This window comes from Saccopteryx bilineata, chromosome 5, assembly GCF_036850765.1.
Source record: "Saccopteryx bilineata isolate mSacBil1 chromosome 5, mSacBil1_pri_phased_curated, whole genome shotgun sequence".
Classification (NCBI taxonomy): domain Eukaryota; kingdom Metazoa; phylum Chordata; class Mammalia; order Chiroptera; family Emballonuridae; genus Saccopteryx; species Saccopteryx bilineata.
The window spans coordinates 122,876,236-122,903,017 of NC_089494.1; the positions used below are offsets into that span (position 1 = coordinate 122,876,236).

Here is a 26,782-nt window from a genome sequence, read left to right on the forward strand (position 1 = left end):
TTAAATGGGCCATTTGTTTACTCAAGAAAACAGTAAGATAAATACACCTTCAACATTACAAAGTTTTATATACAGGGACAACCACACCCCAACACGTTTGAAAAGTGGCCTTAAAGACCAAAAATACAGTTTCCCCTTCTTTTTTAAATGCTGGATACCCCATGAACACAGAACCAAGTTCTTGACGCCTTTCTTGAACACAGTCACAGGTACTATGTCTGGGTGGGCTTGGCTGACACTGGAGGAGAGAACACGTCTCACCCTCACAGCCGTGCGTCATTTCCGGAAGCGCCTGAAGAGCGGGTGCACGTGCTTGGAGGCTGCCCTGCTGCGCGCTGCCTGGTACTCCAAATACACGGTGTCGTCGGCCCCAGACATGGAGCTCATGGCGCCCACACGCCGGGACACCTGGGGGGGGGGGCGCCCACTGTTAGTTTCATGGGAAAGACACACCTTATATAACATTTATAATAATTTCATAAATTTTTTAAGTTAAACAAGTTTTACTACTTTTAACAACAACCACTTACTATGTCTCAGGAATGGTTCTAAACAGCATGCACACAAGTACACTTACTGACTGTGTCATCCTCATCCCATTCCCACCTGCACTTCATGAGGAGGAGAGGGCTGCATGAGATGATGTGGCCCCCATTAAAGACACTGGCCCTGACTACAGGTGGTCTGGCTTCAGATCCCCCACACTCAACCTAACCCTAACCTGCAACTTCTAAAGAGAATTTTTTAACAGTGAGGCAGTCTCTCAAAATTTTCTGAGACTCACCATAAGGCTCTGAATTAAGTGGAAAACCAGAAATCCTGAGCTTGAATCTTGGCACTACACCTCACTGGGTGACTGTGGGCCAACAGTGAATGCCTTACCTCAGGGAAGTCATCTGTTACAGGGGACAGCCACATCTGCCGAGATGTGTGGTATGGACAGAAACTGCTCCTATCCAGGGTTTGTCTCAGAGTCTGGCACACCACACGGACCAGACTACAGGGACTAGACAGACAGGCACTGAAGCAATGGCTCTCACAGCCTGACTGCAGGTGACCCACTATGACATGAACCAACACACCTTTGCCTCTGAGATGGTCAGAGGAAGGATGCTCTCTGGGACACCCATGTCAAGTGCCAGAGAGGCAGTCCCAGCCCCAGATGGTACTGCTTCCCTCCTTCCTGTTCCAGTCATTGCTCACTGGTTGGCTCCAACACCAACTTAGTTCCAAAGTCACCCAACTAGACTTCCCTCCTTGCAGCGCTTCATGAAGACCTCCCCATAACTAAACTTGCATCAATTATGCCAGGTTATGTTTGCCTGACACACAGCAGGCATTCTATAAATATCTGAATAAAAAGTTGAGCATTTTCACAAAACTAAATTTTTAAAAAATTACTGACACTACAATGAGCAGCTCCTCAACCTCTCCCTCCAGGTTGGGGGCTCACCTAATGGACTGAGGAGGACCCCAGGGATGGAGTGACTTACCCGAGCCCAGGGTGGCAGCCCAGGCCCGTCACTCCTGCAGCCACTGGGAGCCCCAACACAAAAGCACCAGCACTCCTTGGGCCAGACTGTGTGCCAGCAGAGCAAAAGCCCAGGCAAAGCTCCAGGCCTCGGCCAGGAGAACAGGATGCAGGAGACACATGACAGCTCAGCGGGTGGTCTTGCTCCTTTCTCTTCACGGTTCTCACAACACTACTTGGGCACACTATGTACAGCTTTGTGTCTGAGAATTCAGTCCTTCAGGGGACTCACCTGGCTGGATTTGGAGCCATACTCTCCGGCCACGACCTCCTCTTCAGCATCCAAGTCTGTGGCTGCTAGGACTTTCTGTAAGAGCTGCTGCTGTTCCTCTTTCGTCGAAAAGGCCAGCTCTTCCTCTTCCATGCCAGCAAGCTTTGTGATCACCTGCAAAGCCAAACCCAGCAGGCACTGTTCCGTTTTGCTTTCTCCCCCTTGGCTCTAGCCTGCTGCCTTCTCCTGGTTCCACGTGCTCTGTTCACTTTCTGCCCTCAGCCCAGTGGTGCAGATGGATAACAGTGCAGAGCTACTTTGGGCAGCCAGAGACCTGAATCAAAAGTCACCTTCAAGCCTGACCAGGCGGTGGCGCAGTGGATAGAGCATTGGACTGGGATGTGGAGGACTCAGGTTCGAGACCCCGAGGTCGCCAGCTTGAGCACAGGCTCATCTGGTTTGAGCAAAGCTCACCAGCTTGGACCCAAGGTTGCTGGCTTGAGCAAGGGGTCAGTCTACTGTAGCCCCCAGTCAAGGCACATATGAGAAAGCAATCAATGAACAACTAAGGAGCTGCAATGAAGAATTGATGTTTCTCATCTCTTTCCCTTCCCATCTGTCCCTATTGTCCCTCTCTCTGACTCTCTCTGTCTCTGCCACACACACACACACACACACACACACACACACACACACACACACAAGAAATAAAAGTCATCTTCAAAATGAACTATATCCAGTGACTGCACACGGCAGCTACATACACTTACAAAGTATCAACAGGATCATGGTGATTCTGAAACACCCGCTCCTGTAGTTGTCCCATCTTCTGGCAGGTGAAGAAAGGGACCAAACTGAAAGGTGCAGCCTGAAGGGCATTCACCCTCCCAGCTGGGACCCAGGACTTCCAGCAGGAGGGAGCACACACCAATAACAAAGTGTTGAGAGTAGACTGACAAAGTGTGGAGTTGAGGGTAAAAGTCTACCTATCCCTGCAGAAAGCTTGCATTCATTTTATAAAAGGAACTTTTTGCCCCTCTCTAATTCATATCATAATTTTAATTAAAAGAAAATGGCTAGAAGCAAGTATCTGGCTGAGCCTTCTGGAGGCCACAGATTGGAAGTACTGGCATGGGATAGCTCTGCCCTGGCCTGGTCACCCGTCCAGAGTCCTGATTCTGGAGCTGACCCGGCTGCTCCCAGCTGCAACACTGAGGTTGAGAAAGACAGAGGCTGCAGCCCACACAGACAGACATGTCAGATGCCTTTGCGTCAGCTCACCCTTTGGAGAACCCAGAGCACTTCCTGAATGGAGGCTCCTCCTGCCCTATGACTCTCTGAGAGTAGGTATGAATGCTGTCAGCAGTACATGCTTTACAGATATAGAAAACGGTCACAATGCAATCCTCAAAAAAACTGACCCAAGTCCTGTCCTCTAGCCCAGCATGAGAAGTCTGAAAAGTGTCACTGTCTCTGGCTAAAGAAGGTGTCAGACAACCCTATCCTCTTGGCTGAGGCTAAGAACAAAACTCTCATCAACTTATAAAAAGATACCACCTCAACTATGTGTATGAAACAGCCTATAGTCCTCCTCAAATCAAGAACCGGGGAACCTGTTCCTCCAAGCTCGAGTGGGGTTCTTTTAGTTCCCTACTTCCAGTATCTTCTACCCAACCCACAAATGAAAACACTTTAGGATATAAAGTCCTGATATAAACTTACTACTGTGTCAATAGGAAAGAAAGAAAATGCCTCAGGAAATGAAAGCCAAAGCTTTAGAATTTCCCAAGTTATGTTCCCACTGATACCTAGTGTTTTGTGCACAAGACAGCTGTAACAAGGTCAATAAGCAAAGAGCACAGCCTCTTGCTTCAGAGGCTTGTCCTCTGACCACTCTTGAGGGAAGCTGGGACAGGGCAACCCTACAGTGTTCCCCGCATGGCCCCTGGTTTCTTGCCCAGACTAGGGGATCTACAGTAGGTCTCTTGTCCCCATGCTCCGTGCCTGCCTGAGCTCTGCCCCACGCTAGCCCCACTTTTCCTGGAGGCCTGAGTACAAAATCAGCTGTGGTCCTACTCTGACCAGAGACAGAATGGAAGTATACCTTAAAGCTATAACCCTGATCGACTAAGAACCTCTGCCGCTTGGTTGAATATGCCATTTCCTGTGTGTCCTGGGACACCAGCGAGTAGAAGAAGGCGTTGTACTCCTCCGCAACCATCCCTGGGGAGAGAAAAGAAAAAGGGGAACATCAGCTGTAAGAATGCAGAACCTGAGCATTCAGGGCCCAAATGCAAGTAATCAAGTAACTCAGTGGAAGAGCTTCTAAATATAGATCGTGGCAACAATTATGTAACTTTGTGAATATACTGAAAATCACTGAATTGTGTACACTTGAAATAGATCTATTGTATGGTGTGTGAATTATATCTCAAAAAGGCTGCTCAAAAAGTAGCTCAGTGAGAAAACATAAAACAGGAGATTTAGGCACAGAAAATACTGTAGCTTATAATACCTGATCTTTCAGGAAAACCTGAACACTTACACTTCACAATTCAAATGTCAGTGGCTGTCTGTGTACTACTTCTGAACTCAATTGTCTTCTAGTCAGTCTAACAGCTCAGATACAAAGACAGAGGCCAAAGTCCTTATGAAATAGTTTTTTTTTTATCTCAATAAAACTGACATAGAGACTATGTAAGTTTAAGGTGCACAGCATGACTTAAATATATTGTGAAATAATTGCCACAATAAATTTAGTTAATATCATTTTATACTGATACAAAAAAAAAAAAGTGTTTCTTTTTTCTTGCAATGAGAACTTTTAGGACTTACACCTCTTAACTTCCAAATATACCATACAGCAGTGTTAACTATGTTAATCTAAAAATAAAAGGCCAAGTGAAAGGCAACAAGCATTTATTTGAAGTAAAAAAGGATAGCTATTCAAGTAGTGATGTAAGCAGAAGCCCAAATAGTGTTCAGATTAAGAGACCAAGGCCATGGGTATTGATGAGAAGGGAAGGAGAACAATGACATCAATAGAGGGAAGGCATTTTTATTAGTGAAGATGAGCTAGCATAGTGATGTTAGTTCTAAACACTTTTCAATTTTCAGTCAGGTAGTCATAATATCTGCTTTCCTATTATCTTCTGTAAATAGTTCCAGTGTTGCTTTAGGCCTAGCCCAAAGGTTATTTTTCTGTTTTAACAGTTCCAAAGGATTTAGAGGACGTGGAAGACAGTTCCTCTGGGATGGAAGTTCATTATAGACGGGCTCCGTTTTTATAATTTTTTAAATAATAATCACCATATTGCACATTATATCCCCAGTACTTATTTACCTTATAGCTGAAAGTTTAATCCTTTGAACACCTTCACTCAATGACCTCACTCCTACCCTGTCTCTGGTAATAACAAATTTGAACTTTTTCTGAGTTTGGTTTTGGGTTTTTTGTATTTCACATATAAGTGAGATCATACAGTATATGTCTTTCTCTAACTTATTTCACTTAGCATAATGCCTTCAAGGTTCATCCATGTTGCAAATGGCAGGATTTCCTTTTTTGATGACTGCACAGTATTTTAATGTATAGATACTACATTCTCTTCTGGCCTTCACCTGTCAAGGCACTTAGCTTGTTAGCAAGTCTTGGTTTTACAAATAGTGCTGCAGTTGACATGCTGGTGCAGTTTTCTCCCACCCACTGATTTCAATTCTGTCGGATACACACCCAAAAGTGGAACTGCTGGGTGATATGGTGGTTCTACTCCTACTTTTTTTGAGGATTTGTCATGTTGTTTTCCATAGTGGCTATACCAAGTTACAATCCCACCGAAAACAGGCACAAGGGTTGTGTTTTGTTCACATCTTTCCCATTTGTTACCTCTCATCTTTTTTTAATGACAGTCATTCTAACAGGCATGTGGTGATCTCTCATATGGTTTTGATTTGCATTTCTCTGAGTATTAGTGATGCTGAGCATCTCTTCATGTGACTGTTGGACACTTGTATGTCTTCTTTGGAAAAAATAAAAAGTCCATTCAGGTCCTTTTCCCATTCTTTAATGGGGTTATTTAGGTTTTTTTGCAATTGAGCTATATAAGATCTTTATTTTAACCCCTTATTAGATATATGATTTGCAAATATTTTCTCAATTCCACAGGTTGCCTTTAATTTTGTTGATAACTTCTTTCGCCGTGCAAAAGCTTTTTACTTTGACGTAATGCCAACTTGCTTATTTTTTGCTATAGATGTTCTAGCCAAAGAATCATGGCCAAGACCCAAGGAGCTTTTTTCCTGTTTTCCTCTACAAGTTTTATATTTTCTGGTCTTACATTTAAGTCTTTAATTTTGTAAGTAATGTAAATAGGGGTCTAGTTTCATTCTTTTACATGCAAATATCCAATTTTCCCAGCACCATTTACTGACGAGACTGTCTTCTCCACTGAGTATTCTTGGCTTGGGTTCTTTCCTGGGCTCTGATTCTGTAACACTGGTCTATCTGTCTGTTTGTATGCCAGTGCCACACCATTCTGATATTATAGCTTTATAACACAGTTCAAAATGACAAAGTGTGATGCCTCCCATTTTGTTCTTCTTTCTTGGGATTGGTTTGGCTATTTGGGGTCTTGTGCGGTTCCATGTAGTAAATTAGGATTATTTTTTCTACTTCTGTAAAAATGTCATTGGAGTATTCACATGTATTGCATTGAATCTATAGGTTTTGGGTAGTGTGGACATTTTAACAATATTAATTCTTCTAATCCATGTATGCAGGATAACCTGCCATTTACTTGTACTTGATTTCCTTCTTGCAGTTTTTAGTGTAGGGATCATTTGACATCCTTAATTAAATTTTTTCCTAAGGATTTTGTTGTTTTTGATACTACTGTAAACAGAATAATTTTATTTCTTTCAGATAATTCGTTGTTAGTATATAAAAACACTACTGTTTTATTTACTTATTTATTTTTTAAATTTTATTTAGAAAATTAACTTTAACAGGGTGACACTGATCAATAAGAGTACACAGGTTTCAGGTGAACATTTCTATAGCATTTGAACTTTGATTATGTTGTGTGCCCATCACCCAAAGTCAAATCACTTCCTGTCACCTTCTATTTAATCCCTCTTTATACCCTTCCTCCCACTTCCTCTCCACTAGTGTTTTTTTTATGTTAACTTGTGTATGTTAAATTTTAATAAACTGCAACTTTACTAAATTTGTTGATTAAATCTAACAGTTTTTAGGTGGAGTCTTTAAGATTTTCTATATACAAAATCATATCACCACCAAAGAAAAACAATTTTACTTCTTCCTTTCCAATTCTGATGCTTTTTAATTCCTTTTCTTGACTGATTACTTGGTTAGGACTTCCAGTACGGTACTGAATGAAAGTGCTAAGAGTAGACACTCCTGCCTTTTTCCCCACCTTAGAGGGAGAGCTTTCAGCCCTTCACCACTGCTGTCTGCTAGCATTCGGTCTGCTAGGATTTTACTAAGAATTTTGCACCTAAATTCATTAGGGATATTGGGTCTGTCATTTTCTTTTCTGTAGTGTCCTTCTCTGGCTTTGGTTATGGCCTTGGAAAATAAGTCAAACAGTATTCAAAAATATAAATAAATAAAATTCTAAATCAAATTCAAAGGGGTTTACAAATTATATTTTTTCTTTTTTATGGTGAAGAGTAAGGAATAAGCAATGACTTACTTTCACAGATGCTAGTCAATTATATGCTTCTCAGTTTATAAAAATCTGTAACTTATCCAGCAGCCTACCATACTCTGTTAGGTAAGCCTCATTCCTCATAATAGTCCTATAAGATAGGATTGCCACTCCTACTTTAGATAGGACATTAAGGCTCAGAGGAGCCAATTCCTTGTCCCAGGTCACACAACTGGTCTAGTGCCTAAGTTCATGCTTGCTATTTCTACCTTGTCCTGTTCCTCACTTTAAAACCATCAATCAGCTGCTTCTTAAACCTATTCAAAGAGTATAATCCCATCATGTGCCCACTAATCTTGTTATTTTCAAACACCTACCAGTCCCAGTGCCTCCCAAGAGAGGTTAATTCCTTGAGGACTGGCCTAGTCTCAGGGCCATGCTCACTCTAAGCAGCAGTGTCCGTTCCTGCATGCCTACAGCTCAAGTCTAAGCCCTGTCAGTGCAGTTAGCTAGCAAGGCACCCACACCTTTGCTTCCTCATTCATTGAGCCTCTGACACCCCTAATACAAGCTGCCACTTAGACCACCACGATTCACAGGCTATGAAGGAGGCATCCACCTGAGGCTGCTCAAGCTGTTCAAGCTGCTCCTCGGGCCTCCTCTCACTCCTCACTCCTCACTCGAGGCTCAGGGGACAATTTCCAGCTCCAACACTTCCATGGGTAGTCCAGCTCTGCTTTCTCCCTTCTCTGTGACATCCCTGAACACTGCTGTCCTGGTTCCTCTCACTATCTACCAATAGAAGAGCTCGGGTTAAAGGAGATTTGTGTGAGCTCAGGCAGCTGCCAGAGGAAATACCCACATACTCACCCCCAAAGCCTAAGAAATTACAGGGCCAAGAAGACCCTGGATGCTGCTGTGCCTACCACTCTCTCCCCCTCCCCCCATGTGCACCTGGCCTGGAGCACAAGCCTGCCATCGCAAACACACATGTAACATGACCCTGCTACTCTCTTCCTCTCCAGGTGGTCCAGAAGGAGAAGCCTCTTGAGCAGAGGGAGATCACCTTTACCTTTTTTGGCTCGGAGCACTCGCCCTAGCCGCTGGGCCTCCTGTCGCCGGGAGCCCCCATGAGACGAGATCTGAATGAGGACATTTGCTTCAGGTAGGTCGAAGGATGTGTCACCCACCTATGGAAATGAAGCAGCTGCATCTGGGATGGCGCTCATACATGAGACAAAAAGAAAAAACAGCCCACTGGTCTCCAGTCTAAATAAGGTCTATAGATAGTTTAGGAAAACAATTACTATCCTCCTCTATCTCTGCTGGTTCCTAAGGTGCAGGCAGGCCCCTCAAACCTAGTGCAAATTCTCCTGAGAGATGTCCATAAGCAGCCATCAGCACCAGTAGCCACCACCATCCATCTAGTGAGGCGCATCCCACACATTCCAGTGTGAGGAGTAGGGCCCAGAGACGGAAGGGGCCCTGTCAGCAGAGCTTTCTGTAAGTGACTCTTCTTACTTCTGCTACGGAAGCAGGTCTGCCTAAAACCAGCCACACTCTTTTTTTTTTTTTTTTTTTTATTGATTTTTTAATTGATTTTTAGAGAGAGGGGAGAGAGAGAGAAGGGGGAGGAGCAGGAAGCATCAACTCCCATATGTGCCCCGACCAGGCAAGCCCAGGGCTTCGAACCGGCAACCCCAGTGCTCCAGGTCGACGCCTATCCCACTGCGCCACCACAGGTCAGGCCCAGCCACACTCTTCAATAGAGGCACTGAGACCAGCACACGTGCCAGATGGATGCCCTAGTGTGTGCCACCGCCTTCACTGAGCTGGCTTCTGACTCAGGGGAGCTGCCTCTGTTTGGGGGCTCCAACCATATACTAGATTCCCCCACAGTTCTCAGAGTTTGGTACTTATAGACCCAACCAAGATCACTTTATAGGGAAATCCGATTTCTTTTGGGCTCTGGGTCTAGCCTAATCTGAATGACTGTTCTAAACAGCTGGCCACAGCTTCTAACTATAAATTAAAACTGCCCCAAACTAGGCCTACATGAGCTTGCACTGTGCTTACATTCACCGCCCACCACCAGGAGCCAGGACAAATGCTGCCCATGACCCACTGCAATCTCCAACTCCTCAAAGGGAGTCTCATCCAAATGCCTGCTCCTGCCAGAGTAGGTGATAAACTTTTATCCCTTTTATAAAGAAAATATAACTTAAAATTCCTGAATCCCCAAAATAGGTGGGAAAAACTTTAGTCATAAAATGCTAAATCTGCTTCTTCCAATACCCAGATGTGCAGAAAAGAAAACTGACATGCGGTATTCTTCAACAAACACCAATGCAGTGTCCAGACATCATCCAGTGCCCCCTCCCCTACCCTGGTGTTGCTGGGACTGTGCCACCTCCCTGTATGCCACACAGACCTTGGATATGAAGATGCTGTTGATTTTGGGGTTGTGCTTAAAATTCTGGAGAATCTGCATCCTCTCTCCCTGGGATGTAGGGCCATAGATATAGGGTCTGAGGAAGAACAAAGCTGTGTCAGGAAAACCAGAGAGACACTCCTCCATTACCCTGAAGGCACATCAGAGGAAGAGGAGCTCCTGCAACACTCTCTTCCAGGAAGCCCTGTCACACAGGATTACCGGAGCCCCATAAAGAGGAGCAGCAACACACCCTACCTACTAGAACACACACAGTCCACCCTCCCCACTGAGCTGAGGTTCACTGTCACCCCTCTCTTGGATTCTCTCTTAACATTTTCCTTTGTTTTTGGACTGAGGTCTCTATTCTTAGCTTAGTTTCTAGAGAATCCTCTGGATTTTGTGAAGGCCAATAAGGGTGACAAAGGAAACACTGCTATTTGCAAGCACAAGTTTGGAAACAACTGTTTCCTAATGACACAGGCCTTCTCCAAAAGAGGGGTAGAATGAAACAAAGAGCCCCTTCCAGACTTTTCTCCACCAACTTCCTAAAACACTAAGTCCAAATCCTTCCATTTAATTCCCAGCTCTCAGCCAAAGGGTACAACCCCATGTGACAGCCTCACTGGTCATCCATCACCTCTTGGTACCTGGCACTACAACTCCCCTGCTGCTCGTGGAATGACTTAGTTTCTGCAGCTTTCCAGGGTCGACAGTGACAGTCACTCCAGTGGGAAACCCAGTCCTCTCCCTCATACTTGGCAGGGAATTTATAGAGCAGGATTAAACACAGGCTGGGGCTGAGGGCTACTGAGGGCCTTGGTGGGTATTTCCTATGATGCTCTTTCCCAATCCCAGGCCATAACCGGGCTGCTGGCCCAGTCTGCTTTGCCTTCTGGTCCTGGCCCACAGTCTGGACTCATCACCACACAGTGCTCACTCGGCCCAAATTCCCAGTGCCAACTTGTGCCTATCTTTGGATTCTAGCTCCAAAACAGCATGACGGTAGCCCACTGCTCCCTGCACTCAGGGAAACCAGATTCTCTTCCCTACACATTCTGATCTTAGACTCCAACCACCTGCTCCTCTGTCTTATCGGTTCCTGGGACTGGGGCCACAGAACCAGACCTAGATCCTACGAGTTCCTGAGAGCTTAAGAAAACAGGTACCTCTGAACTCTCACAAAGGAAGGACAGACTGGCTTAAGAGACAATTTCAACTGATCAATTCTTACTTGTTTAGCCGAATGGCATACTCCTTCAGGGCAAACACATTATCAGCAAAGACAATAATCTTGTCATTCCTCCTTTCATGAAACTTGATCAGAAACTGGCAAGCTCTGAATTTGTTGGGGTTCATGGTATACAGCAAGATCCGTTTCTTGGTTTTGATTGCCACATATTCCCTGTAAAACTCAGGAGACATCGGGCACCAAACCTGTGGCACAGCAAGGATCAGGGTTATTCTGCAAATTCAAATTTTGAAACTTATTAAGACTTTTCATTTAGCAAAATTAACATTAAAACACATCAAAACAAAACCAACAGTATGTGAATTATACCTCATTGTAACTATAAGCACATACACACAGAGACCTCAAAATAAAACCTAACATTTAGTGTTGAACCAGGACACTCTTACATGCTAATTACTTCAAAGTTTTAACTGTACTGATATCCAGGGAGTGATTTTAACACCAGCTCCAAGGGAAGGACAGCAGGCTCTCAACCAGTGGTACAAGCAGCCCCTCTCACTCACATCACACCTCCATGCGGTCCACAGTGCTACACGAAGAACTGCATATACACTTCCAGCACTGTCTACTGAGTGAACCTAGCAGTACCCCAGTGGCAATGAACACACCCAACACCAAGATGTATGTTTGTAAATTACATCCTCTACTGAAAGAGATCCATGGAGAATGGCCGATGGCAGGGCTAGGGCAGGACAAGCCCAGATGAGTCAGAAATATCCTGCTGGGCCAAAAAGCAAGAAAGTGCTCAAAGAACAATGGGAGCAAGGAACTGCTCAAAGAACACTGAAGACAGTTTGAAGTTGGTCCCATTGATCACAGCTAAGCCAGTCTGAGCACCTGGACGAGGAGAGTGGCCCTCCCAAGAGTTTCCTCCATACTGACCCCATGCCTAGGCTGCTGCCATGCTGAAGTAGCACAGGCAAATGTGAAGTACCACAAGCTCTAAAGGTATCAGGGTTAGGTACACACAAAGTGGACCTCTGGGAGCTTGGCACTGAACAGGCCACAAACTACACTAGCAGACTCCAACATTTGGCTGTAACCAGTGCCACTTCTGTATAACTACCATAAACCATTTCCTCATGCTGCCAGCACTGTGGAATGAGGCATACTTGTTTCATAAAATTGTGTGTGCGTGTGAATGTTCAGTATGTGATATAAAGTAATCCAAGTTTATGTCAAACTCCATGCTGATCTCAAGTCCATAAACTTTACTGTTAATGTTCTCTGGTTCCCTCCGAGTCATATTCTGTTAGGACTCCACGAGAGTCTGCAGTTCTTCATAACCACAGTAATTCTTTTCTCACCATAACTGTTTAAAATCCTGCGTTTCACAGAATATGGAACACAAATGGCCAATAAATATATGGAAAGATGCTCAATGTCACTATAAAGAAGAAAACACAAATTGAGGCCATGAAGGAATAGCACTTCACTTACCAGGTTAGCAAAAATGAAAAGACAACAATGAGATAGTAGGTATTGGAGAGGAGACGGGTGCTGTCTGGTACAATCATGCTAAAGAGCAGTCTGCCATGACAGGACTCATACAGTGAACCTCCACAGAGCTTTGACCCAGCAATGCTACTTCTAGGTCTACCTGTTAGAGCAGTGGCCTTTACACTTGGGATTACTTTACATCACAAACTAAACATTCACACATGCACACAGTTTTATGGAACAATACATACACTTAATAAATATTACACATTCTGGTAGATTCTATTTATTCTATCTGATCATGATCCACCAAAGTGATGTCATCATCTATTACAGGGTCACAGTCCACAGTGTGAACAATAATGCTTTAGAAAAACTCTGACACAGGTACAAAACAGTTACTAAAACATTTGCAGTAATATTTTTCATAATAGCAAAACAAAACAAAACAAAACACTAAGCTCCAAATTTACAAAGACAGATAATAAATTCTTTCTATGGCAGGAGTAGAAGCAGGGATTCAATGCAAACTGTTACAAGGGAACTTTGGGGCTAATGGAAATGTTCTGAAGTTATAAAGCACAGTATTTACTTACAACAGGTGAAGGTTAATAATGTAAACTAAACCTTGACAGAACTGTTAAAAATTTTAAATAATGTAGCAAACCAAATGCCTATCAACACTGGTAAAGATCTTTTTACTGCTGTGTAAGATTCCATTATATGTCAAATCGTGGCATATTTGTAAAATGGAATAATATAGAGTCATTCAGCAGGATGAACTATAGCTATGTTCATCATCACAAAACAACATATTGTGCAAGGAATAAAAGTAAAGCAAACGACAGAAGTCACACAGTATGAATAACCTGTTTCTACTCATATATACATAAGGATTTTTATCAAAGTAACACGAAACAGCACGTGCTCAAGCAATTATAAACAGAAGGTAAAACAACAGAGGAAAGCAGGGGGCTGGGAGAGCCATGTCTAAGCCTGCGGTAACCCTGGCAGGGTGAGCGTATCTAGCAAGGAACAGGCCCAAATGGCCCTGGCAACTCTGTCTCAGACCATGGGTGTAGAATACAAAGATGCAACTAAAAGGTAAGGAAACTTCTCGACAAAGCAAGTCTACATGCACCTGGTCCTCACACTCACCCTGACCAAATAGGATCCTTTCTATCCTTTCATGACAAAGGCACCATATGTTAACCACTGAGTCAGACACCTGTAAGTGCCAAAAAGGGTTCCTCCTGTTCCTTCTGAGAAGCCTTACCTTTGAGGATGTATGTTTTAAATATACATGTGCAGGTATTCACTATAGAACATTAGGGAATGTCTTCTTAGAAATAAAATGATGAAGGCCACCAGTGCCTTCTGGGGCATCAAAATCAACATGCTTTGGCCCTGCGGTGACTACATGATTGTCCATGCACGACACTCAAGGGAAGGTGGGAGAAGACCCTGTAGCACTCACTCCCAGAAGGCAGGAGTATGGCCTGTGGAGCAGAGCCACCCAAGCACCCGGATGGGCACCCTCACTTCACCATGTCCTGTGCACCCCCCCCACCCCAGGCCATCGTGCCCTGTATGCTCTGGGCAGTGACTGTGTCTCACATCTGTGAAGTGGCAGAGCACCACCCACCTCACAGGGGGGAGAGGACTACATGAGGCAGCAGCACCTGTGCTCAGGCCCTGACCTGTGCACATGCCTGTGAGGACTCCACCTGATCTGTGCCCCCTGACCAGGAAGGGGAAAGGAGGGGCAGCTACCTCAGCACACTGGACTTTGGCGATGTAGCCGCTGTTCTGCAGTTCCATCCAATTGGCTTCGTAGAGCTTGGGCCCGATCAGAAAATTTAGGTCCACAATTTTGTCATCTTCCCGGACGAGGGTTGCGGTCAAGCCCAGTTTGCAGTGGGCCTGCACAATGGTGAGCACCCGTCGAAACATCTTGGCTGGGGAAACAATTGGCAATTCATATTGTCACTTTCTAATGTTCAAGTACCACACACGGCCTTGTGACCTCACGCGGGCCTGTGACACTGTGTGGGCACACTCCAGGTTTCTGAACCACAGGGACCTGGCTCTAGACAAGAACAACTGTGTGGGAATCTGAATCAGCACGGCCAGACCTCAAGAGAAGGACAGAGAAGAGGAAGCTCCCTGTGAGCGAATCCAGCACTCTCACAGGGTTGCAGCAGCGGCACTGCACTTGACAAACCACTGAGCCCTGCATTTCCCAAGGGAGCTGTCACCCTGAAACTAGCACTGAGGTTACAGGGACAGGGCTGGGCACCTGGCAATCAGAGGAACAAAAGAAGCCAGATCCACTAGACTTCCCTTCACCTTCCCAGAAACCAAGGACAAAACGGAAAGATGAACTCCAGGAGCCCAGGCTCGCCTTAGGAAACTCCATTCGCCACACTCCTCCAATTAGCTGGTAAATCACCAACCTCCTCTGTCTTCCTTTCTTTTTTTTTTTTTTTTTTATTATTTTTTTAAGTTCTTTTTTTATTTTATTTTTTACTTTTATTTATTCATTTTAGAGAGGAGAGAGAGAGACAGAGAGGAGAGAGAGACAGGGGGGAGGAGCTGGAAGCATCAACTCCCATATGTGCCTTGACCAGGCAAGCCAGGGTTTTGAACCGGCGACCTCAGCATTTCCAGGTCGACGCTTTATCCATTGTGCCACCACAGGTCAGGCGTGTCTTCCTTTCTTTAGAATGTTATAATTCTCTGACTTATCAAATTAAACAAACACATAAAAGGGTATTAAATATTCATCTTAAAAGACCCAATATATGGAATTACATGGGCTCATCTTTTAAAAATTCAAATTGCTCACCCTTGAATAACATAGGTTTAAACTGTGTGGTCCAAAAGAGTCGACTGTATTTGTGACCTGAGGCAGGGAATCAGCATATGCAGAAGACCACATAGGTTATACTCCAACTTTTGATTCACATGGACCTGCGTCCCTAATCCCAACCCCTAACCCCTGAAGGAAAACTGAAGTGCTTTCCTTACAACAATGAAAGGTAAGGTTAATGATAACAATCCGCAGAATGAGGTCAGACTGCACCCCCTGAAGGAAAGCTGAAGTGCTTCCCTTACAACAATGAAAGGTAAGGTTAATGATAACAATCCGCAGAATGAAGTCAGACTGCACCAAAAAAGTCATCCTGAAATAACGGAGGGCTGTCTAACCCAAGTAAACATCCAGGTCTTACAATTTCGCATACCAAAGCCTAATGTGGATTACATACTTGGAAAACAAAGAAAAAAACAGGCTCGGGGTTACCTCTGAAAACTCTGCCAGCTCCAAAATAGGGTCACCAAGGACCCCAGGGAAAATTTCTCATGTCAGAAAGAAATGGCAGCCAAAGCAATGAGACACCAACCTAACATGGGCCCTGGGAGGCAGCGGATAGCCCAGGGATTACCCACTCCAGGGAAGCATGCATTGGACCCTTTTTGGGCATACAGTAGCCAGAAACAGCCTGCCCTAGGGCTACCCTGCAAACTAGTCACACAGCTGTTATATTCTCTTACAGCCGTGACAGCTGTCACAGGGGAAGAATGGACATATGATGAAATACACGGCTTGATAAATTCACCTCTGGGACCATCTGGTCAAGATCTGAGTGATCTTAGCATCCAGAAGTCTCTCCTCCATCCTGTCAACCCCAGCACTCTCCCTCAGAGGCACTGTGACTCTGGCTTCAGTAATCAGACACGATGCCTGCTGGGTTTTGAATGTCACATAAATGGAATCACAGTATTACTGTTTATGTGTGGCCTGTTTCATTGCACATTGTATCACAGTTGTTATTTGACATTTACTTTGTGATTCTTTGACTGTTTGTTCCTCCCACTTTGTCTCAGTGCCAAGCAAAGTACTGCTATTTAAAAGGTTCTCAATAACTACTTGTGAAAACAATGAAACTGGCACAGTGCCGCCCATGGTGCAAGCAATTAGTATTCACAAGCCCTTAGGATACACAAGTACTGTAATAGAAATTTCTTATTAATATAATGATACAATAGGGCTCTGTCATGGTCCAGCCACAACAAGTATATACCAGGGTCCCAAACAGGAAAAGGTATGGAACTGAAATAAATGATAGGGACTTAAAGATATATATATATACACAGATGGGTTCAGGAAAACGCCACTGCGAACAGTCTCTACTGTTCCTCAGCTGTAACACCACTGCTCCCAAAAGCGCATCCGCCTTTATTCATGGGAAAAAACATGGTCCATTAGCAATTCAATTAAGTTTCCAAGGCAACTCAAAGACAATCCATACCATACCATTGAAATCCAACTTTACACTAATAAGAAACTAGCTTCTAGCCTCCTCCAGAGAACATGGTTGAGACAAACGAGAAACAGGTGTAGCTCTTTGTTAACTAGGCAGATGAGGTGGAGGTTGAGCCTAGCACCTCTGTCCAGATTACAAAAATACCATTTATTTATTCTGTCCCCAGCAGGGCTCCTTTTGGAAGATCTGTAAAGGAACACAGCAATCTTCATTTTTTTTTAATAAATCTCAACAATTTATCATTTTACCTAGTCCAGTGTGGTAAATATTTAACAGTCAAGAAACATTCTGATTTGTTCAAATTCCCTTATTTAACATTTGTTCTCTGCCCTGGTGAGGGCCTGAACTAAAAAAAAAAATTTTTTTTTTTTTTCAAGACAGAGACAAGAGGGGATATGAGAAGCATCAACTTAGTTGCGGCACTTTAGTTATTCATTGATTGCTTTTCATGTGTCTTGACCCAGGGGACTCAGGGCAAGCCAGTGACCCCTTGCTCAAGCCAGCAACTATGGCCTTCAAATCAGTGACCATGGGATCATGTTGATGATTCCACGCTTAAGCCAGCAACCCCACACTCAAGCTCGTGAGCCTGCACTCAAGCCGGCAACCTCGGGGTTTCAAACCCAGTGACCTCAGCATCTCAGGTTGATGCTTTATCCCATGCACCACCACCAGTCAGGCTCAAAATTCTTTAGAGCCGTTTAGCTTCACTATTCCCCAACCAGAGACAGAGTACTCCAGTGAACCACAGGAGAAAGACAAACACATAAACTTGTGAGGTACACTGCTACCGCCTCATCACCAGATACCCAATCCCAAGCCTGGCTGCCACCCTCTGGGACCTGGGACTCAGGTTAAAGAGGAACATCAAGATACTACCTATATATACGGTCTACCAGAAAGTTCTGCCCGTTTTTGGAATAAAACAAAATACAAATTTTTCTTACCGTCAATAAACTTTATTAAATAATATAATTGCCATTATTATTAATGATTTCTTGCCAGCATGAGGGCAATTTGTATATCCCATTTTTGAAAAATGTTTTATCTTTTGATGCGAAAAATTGAACCAGTGCCTGTTTGATATCTTCTTCATTTTTGAATGTTTTGCCCTTCAAAAAATTTTGTAAGGACAAAAACAAGTGATAGTCGGAGGGTGCTAAGTCTGGGGAATATGGTAGATGCGACAGAATTTCCCAGCCTAGTTCTGCAATTTTTTGACAAGTCCCCAAAGCAGCATGTGGCCTGGCATTATCATGATGCAGTATGATGTTCTTCTTCCTATTGAACATCGCCGGCCTCTTTTCTTGGACTGCTGTCTTTAAATTATCCAGTTGCTGACAATACTTCTCCAAATTGAGCTTTTCGTTCTGTTTTAAAAGCTCATAATGTATTGGTCCTCGAATGTCCCACCATATACACACAACATTCTCTTACTCAGAGTCAAATTTGGTTTAGAAGTGGAAGGGCTACGTTTTCCGGGTTCACAATATGCCCTTTTCCTTACGATGTTTTCGTAGGTAATCCACTTTTCATCCCCAGCTATCATCCGGTTCAAGAAGGGCTCGATTTTGTTACGAGCAAGCAGAGATGTGCATATGACGACTCGATTATCCAAATTCTTCTGACTTAATTCATGTGGCACCCATCTTGAATATTTCCACACCAATCCTATCTTCCGAATATGGTCCAAAATGGTTTGCTGAGCTGAATTAAGCCTTTCTGCGATCTCCGATGTTGTCAGAAAAGGATCTTGCTCCAACATGGTCTTACCAACATCGTCATCGATCAAAGATGGTTGCCTAGAACGTGGCTTATCAGAAAGGTCGAAATCACCTGTTTCAAATTTTTCGAACCATCTTCTGCATGTCCTATCAGAAACTGTACCTTCACCAAACACTTTCAATAAATTTCTACATGCTTCTGTAGCATTTCTTCCTTGTTGGAATTCGTATCAAATACAGTGGCGTAAATGAACTTTATCAGTAGCCATGGGTAAACTATCACTTCACACATAAGACTAATGTGAATCAACTTTGTTTTAGTTAATTTGCTACGTCAGTATGTATACATTAAGTGATAAAAATAGAGAGGCACACATGCGCCAAATAAACACGTGCTTACGTGTCGAAACTTGTGATAGAAACGGACAGAACTTTCCGGTAGACCTGATACTTCAGCAGAAAGCCTCAGCCTTCCTAAGCTTCAAACACATATGATATGATTCTCAGTTATCAATGATTTCCAATCCAATCAGACCAAATACCCACCCTCTTCCAAATGTTCTTTTAATTTAGTTTTTAAATTATCACATGGTAAAACTGACCCTTCTCAGGGTGGGGAAGGGATCAGTTCTATAAATTTTGACCCATGAGATTTGTGTAACCACCACCACAATCAGGACACAGACTAATCCATCACCCTGAAAACCTTCCTTGTGCCCTCCCATTATAGTCACAGCTGCCCCCACCTGACCCAAATGCCAATCTGTCCACATCACTGGAGTTTTGTTGCAAGACTGTCCTATCAAAGGCAGCACACACTCTGCAAACTGACAGGCCAACGCACTCAGCACACTGCCTGACATTCGGCCAGGGCATCACATGCAGCAAGTGTGTCCCTTTACACTACTAATTATGTCCACACACACAAATCTGTCTCTCCAATAGCCCACTGGTGAGCATGTAGATTAGGGCTGGTTTTGGAGACTGGAGTAGAGCTGACTACCCATTCACACACCAGGTTTTGTGGGACCCACTTCACTAGGACAGATGCCACAGTGGGACTGCTGAGGCATATGGTTTGCACTTCCTCTGTCTGCTCTGTGCTCTGTCAGGACTGCATACTATCAATACAAGGTACTATGTGGGGGAACCAGGATATGATGTGTAAGAAGCCAGACACAAGAGAGCATGCATGACCCTGTAACACAGTGTTTCCAGAAAAGGCCAGGTCATAGAGATAGAGAGCGGTGCACGGTGGCCACCTGGGCCCAGGGAGGAAAGTACTGAATAAGCACATGTGAGGAAGAAGTTCTAAAACTGGATCACAGAGATGGCTGCACAGCTCCATAAATTGACTAAAAGTCTTGAATTGTATCCTTACGAGGAGATTTTATGATATATAAATTATATCAATACAGTTGTGTGTTTTTGTTTGTTTTTTGTGGCAGAGTCAGAGAGAGGGATAGACAGACAGGAAGGGAGAGAGATGAGAAACATCAATTCTTCATTGCGGTTCCTTAGTTGTCCATTGATTGATTTCTTATATGAGCCTTGACCAGGAGGCTACAGCAGATCAAGTGACCCCTTGCTCAAGCCAGCGACCTTGGGCTCAAGCTGGTGAGCCTTGTTCAAATCTGATGAGCCCGCGCTCAAGCTGGCAACCTCGGGGTCTCGAACCTGGGTCCTCCACGTCCCAGTCCGATGCTCTATCCACTGCGCCACCGCCTAGTCAGGCTCAATATAGTTGTTTTTAGAAACAGACTGCCTATTGGAAGTAGGGCTTCTGTAACATATTACAGACCAATACCTTAGCCTTCAAATGAAATAACCAACACACTGCAGGACTCCTAGTCACTTTCCCAGGACTGGGGAAAGAGTAAGCATAAGATGGAAGAAGAAAGAAAAAATCATTTTCTAACAGTCACTCTGGGCCAATGACTGAGGAAGCTATGGCTATGCTCCTGCCCACCCCACCCTCACTCCATATGCTCATGATTTATTTAAGAGAGTTCCCCGCTAAGTCTTTCAGGCAAAATGGGCACGCTACACAGCAGCCCCTCCCACAACCCAACAGCTGAAAATCAGCTTCCGTTTCACAACAAGTGGGCAGCCCAGCTCTCCTCCTGCTCACCTGGGATGGTGTGCACTTCGTCTAGGATCATGAGGCCCCATTCCTGGGTTTTGAGCCATTCCATGACCCGCTCAGCCTCCCAAGACCTTTTGGTGGTATGGCCCAGCATGGAGTAGGTGCTAATGGCGATGGAGCAGCCTATGGGCTTGTCCTTGGCATCGGAGGTGAAGCGGCAGATCTGGCTGTCATCGATGGTGGACCACATCTTGAACTGGGCTTTCCACTGCTCCACAGACACAGCTGAGTTGCCCAGCACAAGGCAGCGTTTTCTGACCGTGCATGCAGCTGTCACGCCCACCAGTGACTTCCCAGCACCTACAAGAAACCAAAGACAACTCCTAACCAAGGCCAGGCCGAAGTGAAGGACAGAGACAAACAGACTCATCAACACACAGATCTGACCCCGTTATCTGCACACAGCTGACACTTACTGCTCCAGAGCCTAACTTCTTCACAAACAGAAAACATGCCCACTTTACACACAAATGTAAGCAGTAAAAGAGACAAGTGCCAGCCCTGTTGTAGTGTTTTACATGCATCTTGTTCAAATGCTGAAATCTCACAACAAATCAGAGATAAGAGACACTATTATGGCCATTTTAAACACAGTAAGACTAAAACCAAGGCATGACTTGCTCAAAGCCATGGGAAAGTGGTGCTGCTGGGTCCATGAGCCCAGTACACAGATGCACAAAGCAGGGGTCAGTGAAAGATGGCGGTTATGGTTACATACTCATGGTAAAGACAGAGAAGGTGGAATTCCAGGAGCTTCCACATTTACAGCCATCCATCATTTGAAGATCAAGATAAAAATCAAGCTACTCCTTCAAACAGCAACTCTTCCTTTACCAGGGATGCATGTCAAAATAACTCATGCAGCCTCAAAAAAAGAACCACTACCACCTGAAGGCACAGGTCCCTCCTGTGGAGCTTCTGCCTCCCTACATCTGGAGCAGGGCCTCTGGGTAAGTCTGTGTGACTGCTGGCCATGAATCTAAGCCATGAGCTGACATGACTGAGTGTCCTTAAAGAGCAGCCAAGGGGGCTGCTATTGCCCCTTCATGAATGTGCAGAGCATAACAGGCCCAAGTTTCTGTGCTGGGGCCTCCACACAGACAGCCTCATGAGACTAACTGTACAGGACAAGAACCCAACTCCAGCATGTAAAATAACACCCTCCCCATACCACAGGCCCACCCCTCACTCTGCTCTGCTTCACCATCCAAGATCTCACACACTGCTTAGGTGATTTGTCTACTGCCTCTCTCCAACTCCCCAGAACAAGCTGGCGATGGGAGTGTTGTTCTCTCCACCACTCCATCTCCAGGGTGGAAGTTGGGGCCCCACATAAAGCAAGCACTCAAGTATCTGTCAAGTCAGGCATTAGGGAGGCATCGGACCATGGCTGTTTCCTAGCCAGCTCAGTGACTTAGTGAAATGTGCCCAGGGAGAATGGGAGGCAGCCTGGACATCTTCATTTAAGTATCACTTACCACAAGGAAGAACAATGACCCCTGAACGTGCACGCCCATTCCCAAACATCTTCCTCAAGCTTTTCTCCTGATAAGGTCTAAGGACAGCTGTGGGTTTCAGGTCAATGTTGATATCAGGGTTAATGGAATCATTTCGAAAGTCATATTCTGCCAACAGAGGGTACTCTAGGTGGATGCAACGCTTCTGAAGTTCCTCAATCATCTCCTGGGGAGAGCACAAGGGAAGTTTCATAACCTTCTTAACTCCAAAGCATGCTCATAATCAGAACACACTCTACGGTGCCTTGTGGTCAAAAGAATAGCAGTCTATCTAGATTTTTACAACTTCGGATCTTGCTTAATAACAGCCGGGCTACACCACGGGAAAGGAACCCAAACAAGGAGCACAGGCAACATGAAACCCAACCAGCCACCAAAAATGCCCTACCGGCACCATTTCTTGTACTTCCCTAAGAACTTGTGAAGTCTGACCCACCAATGTGAGGATTGAGACATCCAGACTTAACTCCAATAGGAAAATTGGTGCTACAGCCCAAACACCAAGAAGGGAAAAGCAATTCAGGAACAGGTGGGCATTCCTTCCTCTCACACAGACCATAGGAAGTGTCTGTGCAGGGCTGGATCAGCTTCTTACACTAGCTTAGGGAAGGAACTAGGAAACCTGTCCACTAACCTGCTTGACTTCAAAAGATACTGTCTGTGTCTCTTCTTCTTCCTCCTCATCCTTGTCCATTTGCTCATAAAAGTCAAATAGGTCTGTGGGGATATCAGATTTTCCCTGTGGCTCTGTCATCCGGGAAGTGGAGGGCCCACCACTGCCTTCAGCAGTCTTTGTTATCTGTAAGATAAAGACTTTGGATTTGCAGGCAACATTTAACCCCACTGTCACCAAGCAAGATTGAATGTTGCGAGAAAATTGCATGGCCACTGGGTTGTAACCAGTGCTTCTGAAACAGAAGCTTCAGTACTAAATGCTTTTGCCCGGGGTGACCCAAAAGCCCACGTACAGCTGATCTGCTCGTGAAGGTCTCTGTGATGAGCTCGGTCTCCTCCCCATCAGAGCTCCTCAGGCGGCACTCTCGAATCACTGGATCCTGGAGAAGGTGCTGGATGACATCGGGGTGGGAGCTTTCCACGAAGTACCTACAAGAGAAAAGGTGTGCCTACTTACCAGCACATGTTCAGAGTGTTCCATTGTTCAACAGTGTACAAACAGTGGTCTCTTAACTCTCTCCACACTCTCACTCTCTCACAACCCTCTGCCAAATCTGAGCTATATGCACTACTGGCTATGACACAACATATGAGGGTGGTGGGCAATGCCATCTTCTAAAGACAAGTAGGTTGGGCTCTGAGCCCCAGCTGCACTGCTTAGTGGAACATGGTGACCGGTGAACAAATTTCCAGTTTTGCCCACATTACTTTGCTGACTGCTTTTCTCACCTTACTCGGGGAGCAGGTGTTGGTACAGAGTGGACATCACTGTTAGCTTCTTAACATCAGAGCACAGAGAGTGAAAGTACCTTGAATGGGCCTGTCACAGGACCCCTTACCTGTTGTGCTTTAGGACCAGCTTGACTTTTCCATAACTGACAGTACATAACTACAAAAAGTGACACATAAAACAGGTGAATTAGCAACATGCAGCTCACTCACAGCACATTTCTACCACTTACCAACCAAATGAAGAGTTTGTGTTACTGTAGGAAAACCCAATGTGTGAGCTAATGAGATCAGAGCTCCCTAAACTGAGCCTTTTCTATTAGCTTCTTCTTTTTCAGAGCAAAATATACCTCTTGCCTGGCTAATTTTAATGCATGTCTTTTAATAAAACACAGCTGAAATCTTTTATTTTCCCTCTCCCCTCCTCTCCATTTCAACAGGCCCTACCCTATTCCACAGGTGCATCCCACCACGTCGGTACTACTTCAGCTCTTCCGGCCCCCTCACCAATGTCCCTATTTCCCCAACTAGCATATAAGCTTCTTTATGGTAGAGAATACAAGGTACATCCTACTAGGTTCCCAACAGTCTTTAAGGTGGAATGCAGCAGAGATTGTGTGGCAGTCATGAAAAGCCACCACTAAGACCCAGGGCTGCTGCCTGCCTCCACTGCTGCCCTCTTGGATCAGCTACTGCACTGTACCAACCCTTCCACAGGAAGCTCCCAGCAGGGTTCCAATGTGGTTCATTTCAGCAAGGTGCAGGCTCTCTCAGGCGGCCTTCCATATCACCAGTGAAGAGAATTCCCTCCAGGGCCCCTGCCAGCTTCTCTGAGGCTGGATATATTACTATGCTGGAGGTCTGTGGAACTCCTCTTATGCAACTCCAGATTTGGGGTCTGAATCCAACTCCCCTTAGATCAGCAGAGGGCAACAAAGGACACTGCCTATCTCTTCTGAAAGGCATTCAGCTATCTCTCAGAACAAACCCAACCATGTTCAACCGCTCTGCACATGGAACCCTACCCACTTCAACATCTGAAATTCTCTCTGCCTCTCCCTAATGAGAGTTGTTGACTATTTGTCCAATGCAGGCATTCAGCCTTAGTCGGAGTTTACCATCCATATTAGTCTACTTGAGCTGTCATGCAGAACAATCTGGACTGGGTGGTTTAATAACAGCAAGTTATTTCCAGGAGTCTAGTCAATATGCCAGTGGTGCAGCTTCTAGTGAAGGTTCTCCTCCTGACTTATAGAGGGCTACTTTCTCACAGTGTGCTCACATGACCCCTTCCTTGCATACATGCCAAGAGAGAAAGAGCGCACACATTCCTTCTGGAGTTTCTTCTTATAAGGACACTAATCCTTTTGACTCAGCGGCCTACTCCTATAACTTCACTTAACCTTAATTACTATTTCCTTACACCAAATACAACACATTAGTAGTTAGGCTCCAAAATATGAATTTTGGAGAGAATAGGAAGCAGCCTAGAACACCATTAACTTTGGACTGCATTCCCAAATACCCCTGGCCAGAATGGATTTGAATTACTTCCCCACTGTATGAGCCCCCACTGGCTGTGAACAGCTCCTGGGAAACATGAGCTCAGCAGAAACAGAGAGAAACAGCTGCAGGAGTCAGTCATTATGCTCCACACACTAGACCTGAATGGCACTGTCTTGAATGCCCCAGTTAACAATGTGTCACACCTGTTCCCAATCTGGAGGGCAAAAGTGCCAGCCCAAGCCCCCCACTTGCCTTAATAAACTGAATAATGCCCTCGGGGACGCCTGTCTTGCTGAGCTTCCGAAGGTACTCCGTGATGTCGCTGGTCTGCAGCCCAACGCTGACTGCGGCATACAGGGAGTAGGCAGTCAGCTTGTACTCGTGCACATGGGTTGGCCGGCACACAGGCTCCGCGATGGCCACCAGGAAGTCTTGAGCATACTTGTAAACTGGAGAGAAGGCTTCTAAGAAAATGTGACCATCTGGAGCCTGGAAAACACCAGACACAAAGACACTGATGCGTTCCTGACAATGAGACTCTTCCTTGTCATTATGCATCAAAGAGAAGCTGCCGGAAAAGCAACCTGTCACCACCAACCCAACACTAGGGCTATTGCTGTAAGCATGCCTCAGCCAACCTGGACCTGTGACTTTGACCAGATACAAAAAGGGCAGAGAACAGACGAGGTTCATAAATCAGCAGCGCTTCCCACTGCTGTCCACAGAAAAGTCCGCCGTACCAGCTTTCCTCGGGTTACCTTCAGACTAGAATTCAGATGACTGCAGAACATTAGTTACTTACAGCTGAGCAAAACAGCTGCCTAACGAATATGTCTTCCGTTAATTTTTTTACAGCGAAGAACGCAAAGCTGTGGCAGAATTGGAAGGAGAACGGCCTGAAAGGCGGGACTGGAGAGCAGGGAGACAGGTGCGGCAGCACCGGCGCGCGCCCGCCCATCCCGCACCCGCACCCGCACCTCGGGGTGCGGCAGCCCGGGAGGCCGCCCGCCCGCCTTCGCGTGCTCACCACCCACAGCGGCCGCGACGCGTGGTCGGCCTTCAGCGGCATCTGCAGCCGGTAGTCCTTAGCCCCGTATTCGTCCAGTTTGGTGCTGGACTCATCCACCTGCTTCCCCGCGGCAGAGGGCACCGCCTCCTGAGAGTCGTTCACCGGGACGTCGTCTTCATCTTCGTCCTCTTCCTCGTAGTGCCGCTTCTTGGACTTCTTCTTATCTGCAGACGCGGACAGAGGAGCGGGCTCTGCAGACGCCTGGCGACCGCAAGCGGACCCCGCGAGCCGGCGCACCCCCCCTCGGTTCGACTGCTGCTGGCTTCCCCCTCAGCCGCGGCCGCAGACCCAGCGCCGGGGTTGCCCTCGTCTCGAGCCCCAGGGTGCGGGTCGACCGCCGCTGGGAGCCGCTGGACTCGCGGGCAAACCCCAGCGCGCGCGCGCCCTAGCCAGCTCTCACCGCGCTCCGCCCGGTCCCTTTTGCCCATGGCGCCCAACACAGCAGCCGCTCCGTGCCGCCTCCCGGGCGACAACTCCTCTCCAAGCACTTCCGGCCCACCCCGGAAGCTGTCGGCAACCAGACAGAAAGTCCCGCCTCTGCGCTCCAGGAG

The 26,782-nt window shown here is 45.7% G+C and overlaps 1 protein-coding gene across 1 annotated transcript; it reads right to left on the reverse strand.

Moving 5' to 3' along the window:
- On the reverse strand, positions 1 to 26,782 carry ERCC3 (ERCC excision repair 3, TFIIH core complex helicase subunit). The gene is made up of 15 exons (XM_066280220.1): positions 26,632 to 26,782; positions 26,190 to 26,395; positions 25,415 to 25,651; positions 23,767 to 23,816; positions 23,221 to 23,356; positions 22,887 to 23,051; positions 22,214 to 22,418; positions 20,721 to 21,035; positions 14,311 to 14,495; positions 11,077 to 11,279; positions 9,843 to 9,939; positions 8,484 to 8,601; positions 3,847 to 3,965; positions 1,764 to 1,916; positions 1 to 408 (listed from the first exon to the last, which is right to left on the reverse strand). Exons 1-15 carry the CDS (start codon positions 26,657 to 26,659, stop codon positions 277 to 279), a joined length of 2,349 nt encoding a protein of 782 aa, XP_066136317.1. The 5' UTR covers positions 26,660 to 26,782; the 3' UTR covers positions 1 to 276.